Genomic DNA, 24,934 nt, shown 5'->3' with positions numbered 1-24,934 from the left:
CATTCTCAGCCACTGGGGTGTCCCGGCCCTCCCCCCCCCCCCCAGCCCCCCAAACAGTAGACTAGAGCCTCAGACCTTTGAAAGGGTCAAATGCTACAATTGAAGGCTCCGAGCCACACATGCAGCAGCGGCTCCAGGCACCAGCGCTCCAAGCGCGTGCCTGGGGCAGCAAGCCTTGGGGGGGTCCCTGCGAGGGCGGCAGTCAGGCAGACTTTGGCGGCGTGCCTGCGGGAGGTCTGCCGGTCCCGCGGATTTGGCGGCAATTCGGCGGCGGGTACGCTGAAGCCGCGGGACCGGCGGACCTCCCCATTGTCAAAATCTGCCTCCCCACTCCAGAGAATAGGGGGAGAGGGGGTCGGTTACTCAGGAACTGTCTATGTTCCACAAGGAGGTGAGGTGTAGTCAACTCCCCCCTCCCCCCCAATGCAATGATCTATGGCAGGGGTTCTCAAACTTTGAGGCCTCCCCAATGTGCTGTAAGAACTTCCCGCCCCCCCCCCCCCCCGGGGCCACAGTAACTGTTTTTCTGCATAGCCAGTAGATTAAAAACCGGAGCCAGCGTTAGGGGGTAGCAAGCCTAGGGCCCCAAGCCAAACTAAGTCCCTCGGGCTTTGGCTTCAGCCCCGGGCAGCAGGGCTCGGCCTTCGGCTTTCTGCCCTGGGCCCCCGCGAGTCTAACGCCAGCCTTGCTCTCTGGCTTATTTCGGTGGACCCACCTGAAGCCTGCTTGTGGCCCCTCAGGGGACCCCGGATTGAGAACCTCTGCTCTCTGGGACGGGTGGCGTGCAGTACAAGGAAGCGCCTCCCCCAGCCAGCCCTAAGAAGCTTGCTTTGTTTTTCTGGCCTCAGTCCAATCTAATTGCATTGCATCTTGCCCGCTCCCTGAGAGGAGCTCAGGTGTCTTCTAGCTTCACGCTCCAGGCTGAGGAGAAGGTGCAGCCTGCATCACCCCACGCAGTTCATCAGAGCCTGGGAGCAACCGGGAAAAGCAGCGCCTCCCCCTGGCTGTCATCTGTCTGCAATTCCCTGGGCCGAAGCGGAGTTAGGGGCCCCTCTTCCCACTGGACACGTGTTCAGAGACAACTGGGGCAGGTACCAGGGACAGCTCAAGCCCAGCGCATTCTCTCTCCCTCTGAAACCTCCCCCCAGTTCAGACTCAGAGGACTGGCTCCTCAAAGGCATTTAGGCTCCTAACTCCCAGTGGAGGGACTGGGCCTGGTGGCCTTGCGTGGTCACAGACCCCGGGGCCCAGCAAGCACACAATGCTACCACCAGTGGCAGTGGCGGATCCTGCCTCGGCAGCGGTCTGCATTCACTTTGTACGGGTGTACGGGACAGGACATTCACTCTGAGCCTGCATTCCTAGAGCGCCCCTGCAGCAGCCCGGGAAGTCAGAGGCCATTCCTGGTTCATGGCAGGCTGGACTGGACAGCAGATGCAGCTCTGGGCCCTTCGTTAGGTAGCTGCTCCCTGGGATTTTAGCCATCGCTGTAGCTACCCCGGTGCCCAGACCCCTCCTGCCGATAGGGTGCAGCCACGTGAACTGTGACTCGGCTGCGTTTGCACGGACGTGGCGTCATTGGTGGCTACAAACAAGTGCAGACAAGCCCGAAGGGTCCAACTGGAACTTTCTGCCTCTGCCGGGTGGGATCCCTAGTTCCTCCCCAGCATGGGCTAGGCCATGACCAGCACTAAACAGTGTGTGACGGACAGCAGGCCCACTGGTGCATGCAGGAGCTCTTCTAGCACAGAAGGCCTTTGCACTGGCGTTAAGTCTATACAACTCTGCTGCATTCCCAGCTGCGCTGTAGGGGAACATTGCTGGCTTCCTCCACTCTTGTCCACTCCTTTGCTCCAATGCCTGGTCACCCCTGGTAACACAGAAAGGGAGGGGAACTTTACATCCAATGGGCCAGATCTGTCCCAGGTGTCGCTCCAGCGATGCATGGGGAATGGGTCAATGCTCACTATGGCTGGCAGGACCCAGTCCAGCAAAGTTCTTAAGCAAGTGCCTAAGATTGACTTGACTTATATGGGACTTAAGCATGTGCTTCATCGCTGTGACTCTGGCACAATTCAGCAAGGAGGTACCGTGCACCAGCCATTGACCAGCTGAGAGCTACGGCTGGTCAGGAGCTCTCGGGCTCCCGTCGCGATACGCAAGCGATTGCAGAGCGGCTGGCAGGCTGCTCAATGGAGCTCGGTGGCTGCTGGGTTCTGCAGCAAGGCCCGGGGTTTGGCCGTGCCTGTTTTGGAGAAAGGGAGGAGCCGCAGTAACCGTCCGCACCAGGCTTTGTGTTACAAGCAGCAGCATGTGGGGCCCCAGTTCTGCGCGTCCTGCCTGCAAGGTGCTGAGGCCGAGGCCACCCCGACGGCAGGAGGAGCGGAGCATGTTGTAGAAGGTGCCGGAGCAGCTTCTAGGCTGGATCGTGTGGTGCCCAAAATAGCCAGGTTAGTGACTCAGGGGAGTGACCGCTGGTTCGCAAAGAAAAGAGAGAGCGCTCCAGGGCCGTGATTCCCCTTAGCACCAAGCCGAGGAGAGGCTCTGACCACACTGCCCTGCGCAAGAGCCTACAGCAGTTACTAATCTCAAGGATCTTCACAACAAGTCACGCTGCCCATCCTTAGCCCTGAACCGGGAGAGCTGTTGCCGAGACTACCACCACACCAACCTGCAATGATTGATGGATGCTCTACGCCTCTCCCAACCCCCTTCCTTACCCTCCTCGCTTTCCCCTCAAATATGAGCCTTTATCATTCAAGTGGATGTTCTGAAACTAAACCCACCCTATAAACTGATACCGCACAGGACAACAGACACTCGAGCCCTGATCCAAATCTCCAGTCAATGGCCAGACGCCCCTTGACTTCCCCAGGCTTTGGCTTGGGGCCTTTGAGAACTGGGAGAGGAAAGAAAATCACCACTTACAGCCTGCGTAAAAGGCACTGCTCTGAATTGGAAAGCCAGGTTGAGTGACGGGTGCTTGGTTTCCGCTAGGGAAAACAGCAGGGCAGACTGGCACAGTGTGCTTGAGGCTCTGGCTGCAGGAGTCTTTTTTTCTTTGCTAGACGGCCTGCCCAGTGAAGAAATGCACAGGGCATTTAGCCAAGAGAAAAGGCGGAGAGCGAGTTGGAGCTGGTTATGGCTTGTCATAGCATCCTAAGCTCTGAATGCCAGGTGGTAAACTCAGATTGCTGACCCTGCTAAGGAGACTAGAAGAAAAAACAGGAGAAGGACGCCTTATTTCTTCGTCATCAAGTGGCTGTGACACCGCTGCCCTCCGGGACAAGGCAAGGTGGCTACACTCAAGCTGGAGGGGAACACGTAACTGGACCAACTGCGGTCGGAAAGGCAAGAGCTCCCTTCTAACCAAGCCGACAAAACCAGCGGGTGGGGGGAGAGGTGGGGAGAGAAATGCTTTATTGTTGATTCAGTAAAACTCTCCAACAGACTCTTCGCAGACAGTGAAATAGCAGCTTTTCCAGGGCCATCTGATGTGTAGTCCCTAAAACGTTCCCATTCGAGCAGCCAGCACGGTCGGGGAATTTATTGGCCCATTTTCTACAGGGATCTGTCCTAAGCTAGTGTGGACTGTGGGCTCTTTTCAGCTGACAGGCTCAATTCCAGCCATGGGGTAAGGCAGATGTCTCTTCAGTAAAATAAACGGAGTGGCACCTGCTTATACCAGGGCTGATTTTGGCCCAGGGGCTCGAGGCCTGCCTCCTGCAATACATGCTGGAGCTCTTTGTGCAGGGCAGTTTACAATGCATGGATCCAATCCTGCAGCCCTCATGCCCTCAATACTCCCACTGAGTGAGTGAGTGTGTGTGTGTGAGAGAGTGTGTGTGTGTGCATGTGTGTGTGTGAGCGAGCAATGCAGGCTCCAGGCCTAGGTGGGAGGCATAGTGGCTGGGTGGTACATTTTGTCTGCTCTGAGCCGATTTCTTCAGGAGCAAACGGCGAGAGAGGGAGAGGCACTTTCCCCTTCGAGCAGCGCTGGAACAGAATGAATCAGAGCTGAACGCTACATCCCCTTTTGGGCAGAGGTTCAGTTTCGCTTCTGCAGGGACAATACAGTACTGGACGGTTGCTTTGTTAGCCCCACACAATGAAAAGGGCTTAGTAGGATTTCTTTTGTAACAACTGTCTGGTTCAAACGCAGCAGATGACAAAAAAACATATACAATAAATTAGAAGTCGGCACAGCTTCCTAAGGTGCTCGTCACTAATAAAACGATTACTTGGGAGACAAACTATAGCTCTGGTACTTATAATCTTGTCATCTTTAAAAAAAAAAAACAATAGTCCACAGGATTCGGCATAAAAATAAGCACATTTAAGCCAAGAGCTTGCTGTTAATTAGGATAACCCGCTTTTTTATATATATAGATCTCTCTCTATAATTTTTTTCCCTAACATTGTTCTTCGAAGGACCCACTGGGTTTACAAAGGCATAAAAATAGAGATTTTGAAAGGGCAGGGTGCTAGTTAAGATGCTCAAGGCACCTCTGATTAAAATGATGGGAGAATATTCTACAGAACTGGCTCACCGTACAGCCGTGCTGTGAGCAGTTACTCTTGAATAGTCTTGTGTTTTTGGAAGGAGGGCATGGAAGGAGAAAAAGGATAAAGGAATATCCGTTGCAGCAATTCCCCCCCACCACACACACAAGATAACAAAATATGGAGAGAATCTGAGGACATGGGCTAGATTCTGATCTTAGTTACATCGGTGTGAATCCAGAGTGACTCCATTGGCGTTAGTTAGTGTGTAAATCTGGGGTAACTCCAGTGTTCCTGAATTTACATCAGTGTCACTGAGGTCACAAGCCCACCATTAACTTTGTGTGTGTGTGTATATATATATATATATATATATACACATATACACACACACACACACACACACACCTTTTGACCTACAAGAGGGTTTTTTCCCCCTCATATCATACATGCAAGATCAGAAAGATGGGCTTGGTTTGGAGGTTTAACTGTGCCACAACGTATTGCATGCTTTGCTAAAGCCAGCTTCTGTTAGGTAAGAGTGTTATTTCATACCGTGTCCCAAGTATGGAGGAGGTAGCGGCACCTATACCAACCCTGTCAAGGCAAAAAGAAGGAGGAGTTTGGGCAGGGGGTTGTGACCTTAAAAAACAAAAGATCAGATCTGCTTGCCAGCTGCATCAGCATTCAAGTAGCATTTAAAGTACCTCCATGGGACTTTAGGATCTCTAAGGAATCTAATCTGTTGACTCTGACAAGTGTAAGACCCACTTTGTTTTATTTTAAGCAAGCAGGCTGCAGGGGAGTTTCAAACTCCCAGAACCAAACAGGAGCAAAGAATTGTGGGAAAGGCCAGTGTCAGTATTAGGACCTGGAGTATCGTCCCCACGTCAACGTTGTGATAGTCCCGCGTCTTCTAACTCGTCACAATATAATAAAGTCATGCAGCAATTTTAAATAAGTAGTCAAACAGTTCACTTTTCTCTGACTTCAACTTGTTCACCAGCACAGGATTGGAGGAAGCAGGTCTAATGATACTTCATGTGCAGAATTCAAGAAAGGAAAATAAAAATAACCGCACAACCGGAAACACAGAAAGCAGATTTGTTTTCTCAGTGGTATGTCTCAGATATTCTGTCTCACTATTTCTTTTCCCCCACCCCCTTCCTTAAAATTGCACTTTCTAAACAGCCAGATTGCAAGTCCATCCCTGCCTACGTGACTAAACTTTTCCACTTTATTAACAGGCTTTTTTATTAATTATTATTATTATTTCACAACTAGTTTAAACAAATCCAAAGTTTCAGATTTTTTTCTTTTTTTTTTTTTTTAATTTGTCAGTTTCCCAATTTTCCCTCAAGAACATTTCCAGGGGCGGCGTGTGCTGCTGCGATCGTCCAGCTCCGAGATCTGGAGGAATTTTGGACCGAGCCCAGCTACACACATTTCACTCCGATATGTGCTCTTCCTGATAACTTTTTGTGTTTGCTTTTAAACGTATAAAATCACAGTTCGTGTTACATCTTCAAAGGAAGAAAACAAAACACACACACGCGCACACACATCATATTGGTGAACACTGTACACTAAATAGGTCTTTTCAACAGCAGAACAGGACGTTTGGCCTATCATAGGTCGTAACATGGGCAGTGCCTGAAACTTTAGGGATGCCACGCCAGCACAAAACAGCTGAACCCCCCACCCATGGGTATCTTTACTTCTAGGCTCAGAGCATGGGACAGCTGGGCTCAGATCCTCAAAAGGTATTTAGGATCCTAACTTCAATTGATTTCAGTGGCAGTTAGGAGTCTTTGAAGATCTAGGCCTTGGCTCTTTCCTGTTCGGGTATCAGACTGACATCCCCAAAATTCAGCCAATACAGCATTTACAGGTACCACACTAAGCCACTTCTGCATCAGACTTGGAGTTCAAATGCTGTCAAATCAAAGTGGGAAAGGGGCATTTGACCTGTCTTATTATTATGTATATATTTTAATAACACTTTTGAATTCATTTTACTGCTAAAATCTTGCTCTTTAAGAAGAATCCAACCTTTAAGTTGACACATTTTTTTAGGCTCATGTTCCTTTAAAATTCTCTTTTCTTTTGTTTTTAAAACACCTCCCGGAAAACTTGCTTTCTTCTGGCAGAAAAATCAGCTGGCAGCTCCGGGCTCTCACTGCACCCGCTCTGTGAAATTCTCCGGGAAAACCCCCCGACTTTGATCAAGTTCCTTATGCTGGAGCCAGTCAGCCTCTTTCACGCCCATCAGCCATCCTTCATCCTGGCAGAGAGATCAGATACCAAGGGCCAGATTATTTTTTTATGCAGTGCAGGTTGGGAGACATCAGAAAGGGAGTGGGTGAAACAGATGCGCAAAGTGATGCTCTGAGCTAGCCCTACTAGACTCCACACAAGATGGACAAAGGAGCTTCTTTTCATTTTTGCAGTTAAGCCCACCTCCCACTGGAGGCAATGGCAAAGCTCCCACCCCGTGTACAAGCAGGGTACAGTGATTATATGCAAGGCTTTTGCTGGATCACCAGTTATTGGGCTTGGTGTAGGAATTGCTGCATGGAATCCCCTGGCCCATGTTATGGAGGAGATCAGACTGGATGGTCTTAAAACCTATGGATAACCTATAAATCAGGAGGAACTGGATAGCCACCAGCAGAGTCCTGCCGGCGTCCAGTCCCCGCCCCTGGGCGTTTTGTCCTCTGCCGAGGTCATTCAGCAAGGAGGTTCCCTGCAGATTGGGAGTGTGTCTGGAGTAGGAGATGGTTCAGGGGAGGAGGCTACTCAGACATGCAGAGACTATTGCCTGATGCAGTTCTCTCTGCATAGCTCGGTGCTGTCACGAGGAAGCATCCTCTCAGCTAGCAGCAGGCAAAGGCTCTGGGGGGCACTAGCCATGTGCATCGAGACAGCCTACGGGTTCATGTCCTCGCCTCACGGACAGCACATGCATGGAGGACTGTTTACTACAACAGCTGCACACGTTGTTCTGTATCCTGCGTCCACCTCTTTGGGTGAGGCATCCATCTAGGCCCTCAGCTCATTTAAATGCATCTCAGGGGTGGGCAAAATACAACCCACGGGCCAGATCCGGCCCATCTAACATTTCTGTGCGGCCTCCTCTGCCCCCTTGCGATCTCCGGGCTGCTAAAAGTCCCGTGGTGCAGCAGGGCGCCCAGAAGTGGCTATGGCCGGCTGCTGCTAGCACATCTCTGCATGCCCCTGGCGGGGGGAGAGGTGGTTTTCATGCGTTGCCCTCGCCCCCAGCACTGTCCTCACAGCTCCCATTGGCCGGAAACCAGCCAATTGGAGCTACAGGGGTGGTGCTTGCGGGCATGGGCAGCACACAGAGACCCGCTGCCTCCCTCTCCGCAAGGGCACGCAGAGATGTGCCAGCAGCAGCAGCCAGCCACAGCTGTTTCCAGGTGTGGTGTGGGGCCACGACACGCAGGCAGCCTGCCTGAGCCCTGCTGTGCCGCCGTCTGGGAGCCGCCTGTGGTAAGCGCCTCCCGGTCAGAGCCTGCATCTCACACCCCCTCCCACACCCCAACCCGCTGCCCCAGGTCAGAACCCCCTCCTGCACCCAAACTCCCTCCCAGATCCTGCACCTCCTCCCACACCCCAACCCGCTGCCCCAGGTCAGAACCCCCTCCTCCAAACTCCCTCCCAGAGCCCACACTCCTCACCCTCTCCTGCACCCCAACACTCTGCACCAGCCCGGAGCTCCCTCCTGCACCCAAACTCCCTCCCTGACACCGCATCCCCTTCATTAATATAGTAGAAATGTGCAGCCGTGCCGACTTACCAAAATTTGTGGGGTGCCCCCCCCGCGAAAATGATTGCCCGCCCCTGGGCTAAGCTCACTAAGCAGCTGGGACAGAATGCTCAGCGACCGGCCGCCCCAGCCAGCGGTGGCGGTGAATTCAGATGTTGGCTCTGATTACTTTGCATTACTGGAGCTGGCAGGAGTCAATGGAGGACAACCAAGGCAGCTATATAAAAACACAGAAGAGAGCTGCCCATATGGCAGCCCCCCACCCCATGCTCTGTGCTGCCTGCCTCTCTCAGGGAGCGAGCAGCAGCTTCTCCTTAGGGTTTTTACCCTTTTGCTTTCCTCTCCTGCTCTCTGAATATTTTAATATCGCCGCCACTGGAACAAAACGCCCAGCGTCCTCAGCCTGGCAGCTCCCCGCTGGCAGTGCCGATGCCGCAGGCTGATTTACCCCCGGCAGGCTTGGCCTCGTGCGTTGAGGGGGCGTCCTGGGAACCGTACACGACTCAAACCCACGTGCCCAATTCGGCGGAGCTGCGGACTGGAGGGTGGAGGGTCGGTGAGACTTTATCGCTTCCATGTGCCATAACTTAGGCAGACAAATGGCTGGGTGGGAAGAAGCAAGCCCGGGGGGCTTTCCTGCAACGCCCAGTGAGGCGAGCGCTAGGTACCATCCAGCCGCTGGTCCGCGTTGGTGATGCGCAGAGGCACAAGCGGCGCGTCTCCCACCCCTCTACTGCACCCAATTTCCCGGGGCGGGGTCCCTGGGTCTAGGCGCTGCAGACATGGCATTAGCTTCCTGGCTGCTGCATTTGAGCACTGAGGCTGCAGACGGTTAGACACAATTCAATACATGAATTGCCTGGTTTTCCAAGCTTTCTCCGCTCACGTGCGCCAAGCGCGCTCTTTGAGAGGCACGTTTGACAGGGCGGGGCCTTGCCACAGGTGAGCTGGAGCAGAGGATGCTCTGGAAGCTATTGTGAGGAGGCGGCAGCACTCCACGCCTGGCTGGCGGCAGCCTGGACGATCCCAGCACTGTGGCTCTCAAAGCTGCATCCGGCTCAAGTGCACGTATAGGGCATAGAGAAACTCTGCGCCACACGCGCCCTCTCCTGCCACCACAGCTAGAAGGGAATCTCCCTATCACCCTCCATAGGATCAGGGTTTCCATTCTGGAAGCTGCTAGAGGCAGGCAAGTCCCAGCCAGAAGAGGATACCATAGCCAGCAGAAATGGCCCATTTGAGCTCCTCCCAAGACTCTCTCACACTGCAGGGAGCAGCTGTAAAACTCCGAGTGCTTTACAGACAGGTCTATATGCAGCATTATCCCCATTTTCTAGGCAGGGATGCGACTTGCCCAGGTAACACAGCAAGCCAATGGCAGAACTGGGACTGGGACTAGAACCACCCTCTTCGGCCTCCCCGTTTGTACCCTGCCGACCCTCTGCACCACACTGCCTGCCATTAAAAAGGTATTCAAAGGGCCGGCTTTATCCCTGCTGAATCCAGACCTCCATGGGGGAAATCCAGCCCCGCGGCTTTGTTCTAAAGAGCAGGGAATTCTCCTACCTGCTTCGAAAGCCACCGGGGCTGCGGGGCAGGGAGGTTAGATCTGCGTTTTCCTAGCAGCTGCCCTCCTCTCCTGCTAACAGAATAACTGCAGCATCCCTAAACTGGAAGTCCTGAATCTCAGCCCGGCTAGGAGGATTTCCTCAGTGCTTTTATGGAGGGCTTGTAATAAATAAAGTCAGTCCCAGCTCATTTCACCTCAGGCTTGGATCTGGGAAAGTCTAAACCTCCCCCTAGGAGAGTCAGGCGAGATTATCACAAGGGTCCCGTCTGGATTTAGAATCGGTGTCTCGGATTCTGCAGCCGAAGGATGACAGCTTTGTTCTAGTCCTTAGACTATACTGCCATCTGCTGGGCAATGACATTAGAGCAATACCAAAACATCCCTGATGGTATAGCTAGCATAGCTATACTGAAGTCAAGGACCTGGTCCATAGCGTGTAGACGTATCCTAAGAAGGCAACACTGTAGCTGGGAGGGACTCCCATTCCAAGTAGGATTTCACTCTTCGGGTGTATCTACGCTGTAGCTGGGAGGCGTGACGCCATGTATACACACTCGCTGTGATGGAGTTAGTGAGCTAAACTTAGCAGCGTTGCCCTGGGTGCAATACCGTCCGGGCTCCTCGGTTCATACTCACGTGGCTTGCCCACCACTCCCCGCACTCCCCCATGACCACACTGGTCCATTTAGCGCGCTAACTCGCCGGTGTCCATCTATTGCATGTACGTTTATTGAGCTGGGAATGACCCCTCCCAGCTGCAGTGTAGACACACCCGAAGAGTGAAGTCCTGGAGCTTCCCCTCCCCACTCCACCCGCTGGGAAGATTCCCTGTAAGCAGAGGATCCGTGTACCCGGGATTGCAGCCTGCGATTCTCAGCACGCTAGGAGCTGGGATTGGGAGCAGGAGGAAGATGAAGGTCAGCCTTGGATTAGCCAAGTAATGACCTCTGCTGGCTGATCAAGGAGCAGCACTGACAGGTGCCCACCTGAGGCCTGACCAGCTGCTCTGCTGGCAGGAGGAAGGCCTAGCTACCTTAGGATGTAGTTACAGGAAAGAGGAGAGGGATAATTTTTTGTAAAGTCCCCCCCCCCACCCCACTTTCCATGCCTTTAGCCAGGCTGACGTCTCTGCAGGACCCTCGCTCTCGGAGAAAACCCACCCTCGGTTCTCCACCCAGCTGCCAGCGACAGACCCCAGCCAGTGAGGGGAGGAGAAGCAATCAGTCCCATCCCCACCCAGCCTTCTTCCTCCCCGCCCTCACCTGCTCATCCGGGTTGTCGAACGGAATCACCAGCACCACGTCCCCAGCCTTCAGCGGCAGCTCGTCGCTGTCCGTGGCCACATAGTCATGCATGGCCTGAACCTATGAGAGACGAGAACTCCGATGAGGACCCGCCCAGCTCTCCAAAGGCGGGACGAGGCACGCGGAACCTTGTGCAGAATTTTCAGATCTCTACGATTCCCGTTTCTTCGAGCTAGTTTTATCCCAGCCATTTCAGACCAGATCCTCAAAGTAATGGAGGTGCCCAATCCCCATTGATTTCAAGGGAGTTCGGCACTATGTCCCTTTGAGGATCTGGGCCTTTGTCCCTCTCATCTCTGTTTCTCTATCACTTACAACTCCCCCAGAAATCAACTGCTCAGACCCAGCTGCTCTGGTGTAGACAGGCTTCTGCTTCTAGACCCAGGCTGAGTTCGCTGTTTAAGGCAAACAAGTGACTTGGGCCAAGGGAGTCATGGCATTGGAGTCCACAATAGCTGTTCTTACCTAGGGTGACCATAGGTCTCATTTGGGCCAGGACAGCCCCTTTTTTAAGCCCTGTCCCAGACGTCCCGACTTTTTTTGGAAAAAGAGGGCATTTGTCTTGTTTGTTCTTGCCGAGTGATCAAATTGGCAAGAGCACATGGGATAAACTTTTGTCAAAAAAGTGGGGTGCTGTGGGGAGGAACGAGTGGGTGGGAGAGTGGAGATGCCAGCCCGGGTGGGGGGAGGGGGAACTGGCTTGGAGAGTGGGAGGGGAAGGGTTTCAGTGCATAGGGGACCGGCAGGGTTCCAGCAACCAGCGACAATCTTGAGTGGGGGCGGGGGGTGGGGAGGAGGTGGCAGGGCAGGGTTCCAGCAACCCGGTCAGCAGGGCTTGAGTGATCAGCGACAGCCTCGTGTGGGGGGCCTGCAGGGTTCGAGTGACCAGTGACAGCCTGACTGGAGGCCGGCAGGGTTCAAATGACCAGTGAGTAGTGACCACCTCAAGTGGGGGTCAGCAGCGTTCAAGTGATCAGCAACAGCTTCGAGTGGAGGGCCGGTGACAGTCTGGGGGGAGCGCCTTGGGCGAACAGCTGGGGCCAGCCCGTGGGGGGTGGGAAGGCCTTGGACTAACCCACGGGGTGTCCCATTTTCCCTTTGGGAAATATGGTCACCCTATTCTTACCTCTAAAGGGCACAGATCCCCTTTAAAGAGAGGCTGTGAGTTTCTGACACCCGCCTTAGCCTAGGGCACAGAAAATGCCTGCAGGTCAGAAGTCACCCCACAATTTGGGGCTGAACCAGATCCTAGCACCATCAAACGCGGGAGCGGCTGCGATCTGGGGCCTTATTTCACTGCTCACTCTTATCACAATCCCCAAACCCCCAGATCTGACTGACCCTAGAAATCTGGGGTGTTGGAAACGCAGCTCTGAACTTTCAGCCCTGACTGTGGTTTATCTGCCTGAGTTCTGCCTTTAACGGGGCCCTGTCACACGTCTCCAGATGGCAACTGGCACCCGGTCAAGAGGACCAACTGGTGTAGCCGAGCACTGATTCAACGTCTCTCCCACCTGCAGAGCTCCGTCAGGGTCAGCCTGCCGGGATTAGAGCTTTCCCCGTCTCCTACCCCTGGGATGGGGAGAGGCGGACATGACTCCAACCTGCCCCCTGCAAAACAAAAGCTCTGAGGGGCCAAAGAGGTTGCCCCCTGCACTGGCTGCAGTGAATCTGGCCCGGTGTCTAAGGGAACCCACATCATTGGTGGCTTTCCCATTCCACTGTCCCCAGCAGCCCCAGAGCCATTGGTGTCACAGCACTGGGTGTAACCCCTCCTGCACGTGGGTCGCAGGGATGGATCAGCCCCCACCCCGCACGCGCTTACCTTAAACAGGAAACCCGGGGGCATGTCGGCCCTTTCAGAGGGGGCGCTGCCCTCCTCGGTGCCGTTGACGGTGGCTGGGAACGTCTCCACGACAACAGCAGGCAGGGAACTCTGGGTGGGGTGGGGGGCAGGCGGGGAAGAGAAGGGGAGAAAGGGAACAAAGCCACACTGAGAAAGGAGCGTCCGAACTGCTCCCCCGCTGCAGAGACCCACTAAATCCAGCCCCAGCCTGCTCCGGATCCCAAGCCCCTTGATTGCCAGTGGGGTTTCCAAGCATGCTCGGCCACGTCAGCTTACAGCCCCGACTGGAGCAAAAGGGAAAGCAGAGAAGGGGGCAGATACTATCGAGGGATCCGGGCTTGTAAGGAACTTAGGCTGGGCGATGAAGGTGGTTTGATTACCTTTTGGGGGACAATGTGGACATTTTTGTCTTCTCCGGGGAATTTCGTATCTGCGCTGCGATACTGAACATTTAGGGAGCCCCATCACGCTCACAGCAGTGAAATACACACGCAGCGGTGCCACGCTGCTGGGACATTTACGTTTCCTCACTCCTCGCAGTACCCCTGTGGAGTGGGCCAGTGGCCTAACGCCCCTCTTACAGACTGGGAAATGGAGGCAGTGAGGAGAAGCAACTTGCTCGAGGTCACAGCAAGAGTTAGAGGTCCGGGGATTCGGGCGGGATGGAGGTCAGTGGGTGTGAAGCAAAAGGTGGGCGGGGGACACCAGTCCCCCCCAAACAAGTTTATCACAACTCCTACTGGCTTAGCTTTGGGGCATGGGCGGGTTAGGGGGCTGAGGGAGAAGGAAGGTTCCTCATCTGCTCCCGAAGGCCTTGGCTCGAGCGCGCAAGACAAACCCAGTGCATGTCTGGCCTGTGAACAGGGACACAACGTGAGCATGCCAGTCACAAGGGCAGCTTCCACGCCTGATCATTCCACAGCCCTCTTTCCATCCCAGCTGCCCCCGCAAATCGAGAGCGGGGTGGGAGAGGACGGGACCCCACCTTCCCTACGTTCTTACAGGAGCAGATCCTGAGTCAGTTTCTGGTTTAGGTGCTTCAGCTCCAGCTGCGGCTTCTGTCCCAGATGCTTCGGCACTAGCAGGAGGTGCTTCATTCCCAGCTGGCTCGGCACTGGCAGGAGCGGTTTCTGCTGGCTGCAACACAAGAGGCATCCGGGGAGAGAGTTACACTCATTAGAGAGAGAGTCTGTGCATGGGAAAAGAGATCAATTTAAAGATTACACTCTCCAGGCAGAGATCACAGCTAGCCAGATCAAGGAGATGGACGCTGTCCACCGCTGCCATCTCCTGGCAATTAAGAAAATGATTCTTGCTCCTATGTTTGCCTGCCTCTCCACAGTCTAGCTAGCCTGTAGTTCCCGCTCCATCCAGCCTCAGGTAAAGCGCCAAGTGAAATTAATGGGAGTTTTACCCGAGTGCAGAATGAACTATTTGACTGCATGCGGCCACAGGAAAGGAGACAACCACATGAGGTACGCCCAGCTGACCTGACGCTCTCATTTGCTGGGCCAAATACTGTTCTCAGTTACTCCAGTAAAGGAGCTCCATTGCAGTCACTGCGGCTACCCCAATTCACCCAGGTGTAACCAAGAGCAAACTCTGATCCACTCTATATAGAACAGGTACAGATCTCTATGGAATTATAACGGAATCGTGGAAGTAAATGTGTGGTGTCAGTGACAGGGCTTTGGCGTCTTTGACAACCAGCTGATGGTTCCAGGAAGGAGAATTATTGTGCTGGGATGACAGGTTTCAGAGTAGCAGCCGTGTTAGTCTGTATCCGCAAAAAGAATGAGGAGTACTTGTGGCACCTTAGAGACTAACAAATTTATTAGAGCATAAGCTTTCGTGGACTATGCATCCGAAGAAGTGGGCTTTAGCCCATGAAAACTTATGCTCTAATAAATTTGTTAATCTCTAAGGTTCCACAAGTACTCCTGTTCTTTGTGCTGGGATGGGCTCCCTCCAGCAAGTACTGGGAAGAGCATCTCTGGACATCATCTGGCTAACCTGATAAGGAGAGCTTTAAAGTAGGTCTTATGGGGGAATGGTGACAAAAATCCAGCCAATGCGCATCTAGGCTCAAGTAACGAAGACAAGGGAAAGGGGCAAATTTCTGGAGAAGGGCCTAAAAAAAAAAAAAAACCAACAGGGCAGTCTGCAAAATATCTTCCAGGCCTGTACACAAATGCAGGGAGTTTGGGGAAGAAGCAGGATGAACTGAAGTCATGGTGTATGAAGAAAATGATGACTTAATTGGCATTACAGAAAGTCGGTGAGATAACTCCCATGATTGCAGTACCAGCATTAAGGGATATAGCTTGTTCCAGTGGGAGAGGTATGGGGGAGAAAAGAGGAGGCGTTGCACTGTATGTCAAGAATGTATATACTTGCTTCGAGAAGTGAGCGACAGACCTACTGAGAGTCTCTGGGTGACGATAAAAAGGGAAAAAGGTCAGTAGTGATGTTATGGTAGGGGTCTATTATAGACCATCAAATCAGGAAGAGGAGAAGTGGATAAGTCATTCTATAAGCAATTAACAAGATTAGCTAGCACACCTGAGCTAGTATTAATGGGGGATTTTAACTTCCTTGATATCTGTTGGAAGACTAATGCAGCAAAGCATAGTATGTCCTGCAAGCTCTGTGTAGGGGACAACTTTCTGATTTAGAAAGTTGAAGAAACAACTCGGGGGTCGTCCATTTTGGATCTGGTTTTGACCAACGGGGATGAATTCGTTGTGAACGTGAANAGGGAAGGGGTAGGGACGGTTTTATGGCCTGCAGCATGCAGGGGGTCAGACCAGATGATCATAATGGTCCCTTCTGACCTTAAAGTCTATGAGTCTATGAGTCTATGAGAAGTGGATAAGTCATTCTATAAGCAATTAACAAGATTAGCTAACACACCTGAGCTAGTATTAATGGGGGATTTTAACTTCCTTGATATCTGTTGGAAGACTAATGCAGCAAAGCATAGTATGTCCTGCAAGCTCTGTGTAGGGGACAACTTTCTGATTCAGAAAGTTGAAGAAACAACTCGGGGGTCGTCCATTTTGGATCTGGTTTTGACCAACGGGGATGAATTCGTTGTGAACGTGAAGGTGGTCGGGAACTTGGGAGGAAGTGATCATGATTGGATAGAATTCAAGAGCCTAAGGAAAGGAGGACACGAGAACAGCAAAACAAGAACACAGGACTTCAGAAAAGTAGATCTCAAATGACTCAGAGAAATAGTAGGCAAGGTCCCATGGGAAGACCAATTAGGAAGAAAAGGAGTCAAAAGGGGGCTGGCGGTTCTCAGAAGATGTAATACTAGAAGCTCAACATCAAGCTATTCCGATACAGAGGAAGGATCAGAAGAACCACAGGAGGCCAAGGTGGCTGCACAGGGAGCTTTTAAGCTATCTAAAAACCCAAAGGGATACATACAGGAAATGGAAGGAGGGGCATGTCACCAAGGAACTATACATGGGAATAGCATGAGCGTCTAGGGACAAAATCCGGAAAGCCCAGGCAAAGAATGAGTTAGAGCTGGCAAGAAACGTTGGCGACAACAAGACGGGTTCTTCAATATGTCAGACAAAAAGAAAGATCAGGGATGGTTTGGGTCAATTGCTCAATGGAGAAGGTGAGCTGGTAACGGAAGATGATAGGAAGGCAGAGCTGCTCAATGCCTACTTTGCTTCAGTCTTCAAACAAAAAAAATACCATGTGACCAGATGACTAGCGAACTTACCATAGACAATAAAGGGGAAGGGATGCAGATCAGGATAAGTAAAAGAACACATCCGAGATCTTTTGACCAATCTGAATGAATTCAAATCAGCAGGGCCTGATGCTATTCACCCCAGGGTGCTGAAGGAATTAGCTGAAGAAATCTCAGAGCCACTGGCAATAATATTTACAAACTTATGGATGACAGGAGAGGTCCTGGAAGACTGGAGAAGAGCTAACACAGTGCCCATCTACAGACCAGTCAGCCTGGCTTCGATACCTGGGCAGCTACTAGAGCAATGTATAAAACATTTAATTGTAAATACCTGGAGGATGAAGAGGTAATCACTAGCTGCCAGTGTGGATTTACTAAGAACAAATCATGCCAAACCAGCCTGATCGCCTTCTTTGACAGGGTAACTGGTTTGCGGATAGGGGGTAATGTGGTGGACATAATATACGTGGACTTCAGCAAGGCTTTTGACACAGTCCTACATGACATTCTGATAAATAAGCTGGAGAAATGTAGGCTTGTTGGACGTACCATTAAGTGGACACATAATTTGTTAAACAACCACAAACAAAGAGTAACTATTAATGGAATGATGACGGATTGGCAGGTCTCAAGTGGGTTTCCACAGGGATCTGTCCTGGGTCTAGTGTTGGTTAACATCGTTATTAATTACCTGGATGTAGGAATAGAGAGCATACTGATCATATTTGCAGATGACACAAAGCAATGGGGTGTTGCAAACGCTTTGGAGGATAGAGCTAAAATTCAAAGGGGTCTTGATAAATTGGAGAACTGGGCTATAGACAACACAATGAAATTCAACAACGACAAATGTGAGGTGCCACACTTAGGGAAGAAAAACCAAATGCACAAATATAGAATGGGGGATAACTGGCTTGGCAGCAGCACTGCTGAGAAGGATCTGGGAGTTGTGGTGGATCACAACCTCGACATGAGTCGGCAATGCGATGCTGTTGCAAAAAAAGCAAGCGCAATATTGGGTTGCATTAACAGAGGCCTGGCATGCAAGTCACGGGAGGTGATAGAACCACTCTTCTCTGCACTGGTTAGGCCGCAGCTGGAGAACTGTGTTCAGTTTTGGTCACCAAGGTATAGAAAGGATGTGGAGAAACTGGAAAGGATCCAGAGGTGAGCGACAAAGATGATCACAGGGATGGAATGCAAACCATAGGGGCAAAGGCAGAAGGAACTGGGTATGTTTAGTTTGGAAAAAAGAGGAGATTAAGGGGGGACATGATAGCGGTCTTCAAATACTTGAAAGGCTGCCATAATAAAGATGGAGAAAAGCTGTTCTCTCTTGCCACAGAAGACAGGACAAGAGGCAATGGGATCAAACTACAGCTCAGCAGATGTAGATTAAATCTCAGGAAAAACTTCCTAACGGTAAGAACAGTAGGACAATGGAACAGACTGGCTACAGAAGTCATGGAAGCTTCTTCACCAGAGGTTTTCAAAAGGAGGCTGGACAGCCGTCTGTCTTGGATAGTTTAGACACACCAAATACTGCATCCTGGCTGGGGGTTAGACTAGAGGACCCTTGTGGTCCCTTCTAACCTTATGGTTCTAGGATTCTAGGGCTTGGATTGAGGGTTATGAGCCAGATGCACAGCTGGTGTAAATCAACGTCACCACATGGACTTCCATGGAGCTATGTTGATTTCCACAAGCCGAGGATTTGGCCCATCCAGGACAAGATGCAGAAACGGGAATCCCGTTAATCTGCCAGACTGAGTAAGAATGAAAAAAAATTGTCAGTGATATTACCCGGATTCCTATGTGATTTTCAGCCCGTTCGATAAATAGGGGTCATCTGCAAATACTTGGCTGGGTTTTAATTCTTATAGGAAGTTTCCTAAAGGCAAAATCCCCTAACAGGCAATTTCTAGGGACCAATAGTACTCGGAATATTTAATGTTTGTGTAACCCTGAAAGTGTGTGTGTGTGTGTGTGTGTGTGAGAGTGTGAGTGTGAGTGTGAGAGAGAGAGTGTGAGTGAGTGTGTGTGGTGGTCAGATACAGAATTGGCTTAACTATCCTTAGATTTAGATAGTTTTTCCTAATATCTGCCCTAAATCTCCCTTGCTCCAGCTTAAATACGGGGACAGGTTACTTAAGGAGGTTGTGGAATCCCCGTCATTGGAGATTTTTAAGAACAGGTTGGACAAACATCTGTCAGGGATGGTCTAGGTATACTTGGTCCTGCCTCCTTACCGGAGGGGGGAAAGGAGGAAGGTGGGGAGGATGGATGGACTAGATGACCTCTTGAAGGTCTTTCTAGCACTACATTTCTACGGCTCTGATATAGAATGCTTCACTGAATTCTCCATCCCACACGCACACTGCATAGGGGAAGACCAAATGCTTCATAGCATCAAATGTATCTTCATGACACACTCAGTCACGCACACAATACCTGGGCCGAAAACAACCAGCCCATCTCCCTGGAAACTGGAGGGCCCAATCCTGCAACACTTACTCAGACAGATAGTCCCAGTAGGCCTGATCCTCCTCTCCCTTATAACAATTTACCCCAGATGAGGATTTGATCCCACTGGCGTTGATGTGAGAAGAAACAGACCCATGTGATCATTCTAGCACAAACATGACTTCCGATGTCTTGCAAGGTTATGGATTTGGGTTTTGTTAGCAATATTCTTGTTATAAGGCTCTGCGCTTCCTGGAGGGGGTGGAGGGACAAAGCTCCAATATGCAATATGCCTAGAGAGAAATATTCACCGACTTCTCCCTGCCTAGCCACTGCCTCTCAGGTGTGAATGTTCAGAGAGATTTGGGGGCTGTGAGTTGGTACGAAGTATATGCCATTTTGAAACACAACAAGAACACATGCCCTAAATTGCCTAAAATCTACAGCTGGGTCCAGCTAATCTAGAAACCTCCAGACCTGCATTTTCAGACTATCTATCCCTAAAGAACAGCTACCAGCAAGCAACTGCCAGGCAGCTAAGCCACACAATCCATGCCACCAGAGGGGGTCACAAGAACCTAGTGAGCCAACGAGACATGATCCCCAGTGCGCAGCAGTGGTTTTCTTAAGGGTCAGACACCGCCATAAAAGAAACTGCCCTGGATTTTAAAGGACTGTTGAATTCCACAAGAGAGGAATGTGCAAAAAGGGTCCTCGGCGCTATGACCAAAATGCTTCCCAGGAAAACTGCAGTGACTAGTTTTAATATCTTCAGTAGATATTTACTATCGGTTATACACAGCTCTACAACAGAGGAGATATTTTATGTGTCTATCTGTGTATACGTACGCATGTTACAATATATACGCACAAATATATTTATATACACACACAGTATACATATATGAATATATAAAGTACATACATACTTATACTTTCTATGTAGATTTACTAAATACACTAATGCACATGAGGGTAATTATCTACTTACACACACTCTATATATTCTCTACAGATAGAAGTTTATTATGAGTACTATAGAATGCAGGGGTTTTCCAAAGCACTCCTGAATTCTGAATGGAGTAAATTCTCTTAGGCACAGATTGTGCAATGAGCTCTGTGTAGACAGAACCCTGCAGCCATTCGAAGTCCCACTGAAGTCAATGGGGCTTCAGGCGGAGGGGCCCACCCATGTGGGGTTCTTTGTGAGATCAGAACCTTGGCAAAAGTTGTGCTTGTGTAGATACCTCCCAGAGGGTATCAGTCTGAAGAGGCAGGTTACTGCTCCAGGAATGCCCATCCTATTGGAAAGCTCTCGGTGCAGGAAGTCGCTGGGAGGTAAGGTCTACTGTGTTATACGAACATTTGGGATTTATTCCTGTAACAGTGGGGAAGGCCTAGAATTTACAGCACTGAACTTTGCTGTGCATTCAAATGGGACCTGAATTCCTCCCGTTCTAATCTGCGCCAGTCTGTCAGGACAGCCGCTTCTGACTGGATTGTCATTCTTGTTTCCCCTTCCATAGAGCTGAGGACACTGATCGTTCACAATCTCCTCAAAGCATTGTCCAGTCATTAAGGGACAGGCTGGGCCCTGCTGCCCCACAGTGGTGCACTGTGGGGCTGTGTCCTCTCCTGCATCTCTGCGCATTATTCCTATTTTAGAGATGGTGAGACTGACATGCAGACAGGCTAAACGATCAGCTGAAGATCACAGAGCGAGTCGCTAGCAGAGCCCGGCCGAGAACTCAGGACCCCCAGCTGCTCCTCTTGAACTTGGAGCACTAGACAAAGCAGCCCCTAATTTAATGTAGGTCCCTCCAAAATGGCAGGTCCGTGCATGAATCCTTCTACAGCGCCTACTGTCACCTCCCATTCCCATTTGACCCCCACTGGCTACAGCTTAAAGGGGGAGCAGACCTAGTGCCTCAACCTCCCCAAACGTTATCTCCCAAAGTGGGGGAGCACTTGTTCCTTGCAAAGTAAGGGTAGTGAGGCCATAACAGGAGAGTGGTTGCCCTGAACAGAATTTAAGCATGGGGTGCTGTCATTAGAATCTGTTACAGCTAGCATAACACATGTATTCAGACTGTAAACTCACTGGGGCAGGGATTGTCTTGTTCTGCGTTTGTGCAGCACCTAGCGTCATGGGGACCTGGACCGTGACTAGGGCTCCTATGTTACCACAATAATAACCAGAACCCAGACCTCCTGCTCTCCATGTCCTAGAACACAGCTGCCAGCCTGCAGATCTTAGAACCACTCCCACCCACCCTCCATACTCATGTGAGCACTACATTCCAGATAGACTTGGGCTTGGATTCCACTTACTTGGGTTGGCTGGGTCTCTGTGGACTGGCTGGGCCAGTCCACAGCAAATGTGCTATCACTAGGGTTGTCAGCAAGACACGGATCCACGGACTGCATGCTGCTCGAGGAAGTCTTTTCAGGCTGGCGGTTGGGATTGGGGGACAGAGAGAAGAGGAGGAAGATGGCAGTGGATAAAAAGGAGAAGTGCATGGTAAATAAGGGGGAAACAGCAGAAAATGAGACATTCACAGAGGTACAGATCGGCCGGACAGCTATTTGCAATTCAGATGAACTACAAACACACACATTATGGAAACAGAGCTGCAACTTCACCAGCAAATCTCATGATCTTTCCATTGCTTGCTGTGTATTCTCAATAACAATGGTGCAGATCCGGAGTAACTCCGGTGGTCCTGGACAATGACAACAGAGCAACTCTGGATTTATCCCAGTATAACTGGGAACAGAATCCAGCCCATAGAACACACCCACACACACCCATATATATGGCCAGCTTAGTAATTGTTCCCTTGTGTCTCCTAACCAGAGCGACTGTACTACAGCGATGTGTGTGACTCACTGTCCCTTCAAAGGAAGCAAGGTTTCAATTTACAGGACGGCCAAGAAAACTCTGTGTGAGCAATGCGCTTTAGCCCAGCAAGGCGGTATGCACGGGATCGTTTATTATGGCTATTATGGGGAAGGAAGCTGAGTGGCTTTTCATCATTTGTTTACAGCAGCGGCTGCTTAGGAAGACGAATCACTTTAATTAAAAGAAACTCAACATGGTGTTGTGGAGGAGAAAGTGCCTGGTGATTGGAGACTTCGTGAGGATCAACACAGCTAGCAGGGAATCTATGACGCCACTCCCAAGCAACCACCAATATTGCTCAGAAGGCCAAGCATACCCAGTGATGGTTTGGTTGAACAGACTAGCCCCGTGCAGTTTGATGCAGTCGGGGCGTTGGCCTTTGGGAGAGATAGCGGATAGCTGAATAGACAAGAAAGCAATTTGGGGGAGAGGGGTTACACTGTAGTAAATGTGAAAAGCAAGGTTAGCCCAGATAAGCAAAGAAAACAGGTTCTCTCACTAGGATCAATAGGTAAGGAGGGTGTCTATTATAATGAACCTTCTCCCAAGAACATATTCTAGGGTTTCCTTAATTGGGAAGTGTGAATTCAGCGCCCGCGGACTTCCAGGAGGGACTAAAGACTGGTAACAGGCGTGTTTTTCCCTTTCCTCAATTTTGCCAATGCACCTCACGCCTAACCCCCTGCCCCTGCTCCCACCCTGCTATTCCAATCCTGAGGCCTTTCACAGCTCTGGGAATGCGACCACCTCCTGCTAGTCCAGCACCAGGCCTTTCTGGAGCAGAAACTGCCAGTTCTGCAAACTTAATGGCTCTGGAACGAACAAGAACCAACGCAGTGAAGACTAACTGGACACAAGATTTGAACTCGGCGCCAAGAGGCTTGTGCCCCCAACCTTCCTGCACTAGCTAGCCTCTCCCCCACCATCCGGTCTTGCTCACTAGAACTTCAGGGGGAAAATGAGGCCCTGTTTGTGCTTTGCGTAAACTGGATAGCTGCAAAGGAGGGTGGGTGTGGGACATGAGCACAGCACAGCAAACTGGCGTTAAAACGAACAGTAAGCAACATCAACCTCTTCGGCAGAGGCTCAGAGAGCCTGCCAGGAAGGGACGGACCTTCTACATTGTTATCACTACTGATTTAACCACTTAATGAATCCATTGAATTTCAAAACGCTCAGTAAAGCACCAGGCAGGGGTCCCCCCGTAACAAGGTCAGGCCTCAGATCTGAGCCCCAGCTGTGTCCATGGGGTCTCTCACCCCTCCACTCATGGGCAAGTTTACACCCTGTATTTTCCTCACATCCCTCCCTTCGACTGGCAAGTCCTCCTGAGTGGAGGGAAACAGAATCCTCCGAGAAAGCACACGCACCTTCGCCAGCAGATCTCACCGCAAGAGCAACGCATCCAGCATGTTCTTTCCCCAGCACGACTGGGTCAAACCCATTCTCTGCTGCTCTTATGCCTCGGGTCTCCGAGACACCACTCAAGTCAACGGCATGGCCAAGTAACTCTCCTGACACACTTGGATTTATTCATGAGTCAAGCTGGGATGTACACAGCATTCCCACAGTGCAAGCACCACCATTTTTCTTAACTCCAAGCCCAATCAGCTTCCAGTCTTAAACCTACAAGATCCCGTAAGTGTTTTGCTAATAACAGCAGGAGTAACGGAAAAATAATTACCTTGGGCCGACAGACATTACTTACCACCAGCCATCCTACTGGTCTAATTTAACATACACTCTTTATCCCATCAGTTCCTTCCTAATGTTTCCTGCCTACTCCATTCATGGCCTTACAATGCCATGGATATTTTGAATAGCTGAGTTATAACCACCATATAGATGCTTCCCACCGCAGCTCTGACTTAAACACAAACACATGGAATGCTACACAGGTTGCTCCTGTTTAATTAGATTCACTCCCACTTATTATTTGAATTCAATGGGCTTGTAACAGGGACTGACAGCAACCAACATCCATTTGGCCAAGTGTGTCTTTGTTTGGACAGGTGAAAAGAAACCCATGGCGAGCAATGGATTTCTTAGCCAGCTAATTTGCAGAAACTGTGTATAATGAGCATGGGATGGAATCAAGTTGGCTTTCAGCAAAAGGCATTTGGATGTCACCTGCCTACGTCTCTATTTTAGGGACTTTCAGGATAGCGGCCCAGGGACAGTGCAGTCATGTAGGGTCACAGAGAGATGGGGAGGTGCCTTTGCTTTCCCCGGGTTTGGAGGCTTTGCTTACTGAATGGGTTTTCTGTTTCGTTTTATCGATCAGCATCTTCATACACACTCCAGCGCGCATCCACCAGACTGCTCTCTGGAGCAGCAGGTCTCGTGACAACCCCTTCAAACGCGACGGCAAGGTTCTACCAAGCTGGTTACTTGCCAGAGGATTCAACACGCCAGCAGAAAAACCAGGCACCTGCCTTAAGGGGAAAGTTAGGGAAGCCAGGTTGGTTCAACCTGGTGTATCTGGCTCTACGCTCCCCTCTCTCACGGTACGTCTACACGGCGCACTCCTTACAGCGGTGTGTAGAGTACAGACCCTGCACACCCCCCAGTATGGGGGTTAACAAAGGTGTCGACAGTGAAGTACTGCTTAGGTGAGTAAACCCACATCTGAACCTTTGAGGTATAAACCCCGCACGGCTGTCTACCTGCCCAAGCAGTACCTCCTCTGTCTACACGGCTTTTTTCTAGCAGTGTCCCACTGCCACACGGAAAGGCTTCGGCAGCAGGGAGCTGATGGAGCTTTTCCCCGCTGCCTCCCCCCGCCAGACCCTTTCACTGCTGGGTGTAGCTACATGCTGCAGCCAGTGGTGTGTAGTGTAG

The 24,934-nt window shown here is 50.9% G+C and overlaps 1 protein-coding gene across 7 annotated transcripts in view; it reads right to left on the bottom strand.

Annotated features, from left to right (window-relative positions):
* Nucleotides 1–5,736: 5,736 nt before the first annotated feature.
* The window catches only part of BIN1 (bridging integrator 1), a 150,380-nt gene continuing 131,182 nt past the window's right edge, over nt 5,737–24,934 (bottom strand). For 4 of the 7 annotated variants that reach the window (XM_034786371.1, XM_034786372.1, XM_034786374.1 and 1 more), the window contains 5 exons: nt 21,523–21,642; nt 14,016–14,150; nt 12,993–13,103; nt 11,126–11,227; nt 5,737–6,787 (listed from right to left, as the gene is read on the bottom strand). In XM_034786371.1, the coding sequence (XP_034642262.1) occupies nt 6,680–6,787; nt 11,126–11,227; nt 12,993–13,103; nt 14,016–14,150; nt 21,523–21,642 (576 nt within the window). In that variant the 3' untranslated portion in view covers nt 5,737–6,679. The remainder of the gene's footprint in view (nt 6,788–11,125; nt 11,228–12,992; nt 13,104–14,015; nt 14,151–21,522; nt 21,643–24,934) is intronic. The other 3 variants (XM_034786375.1, XM_034786377.1, XM_034786376.1) reach the window with 1 other exon arrangement.

Source organism: Trachemys scripta, chromosome 11 (assembly GCF_013100865.1).
Source record: "Trachemys scripta elegans isolate TJP31775 chromosome 11, CAS_Tse_1.0, whole genome shotgun sequence".
Classification (NCBI taxonomy): Eukaryota; Metazoa; Chordata; order Testudines; family Emydidae; genus Trachemys; species Trachemys scripta.
The sequence above is the reverse complement of the archived record's forward strand: the minus strand, read 5'-3'. Positions and strand labels throughout refer to the sequence as shown.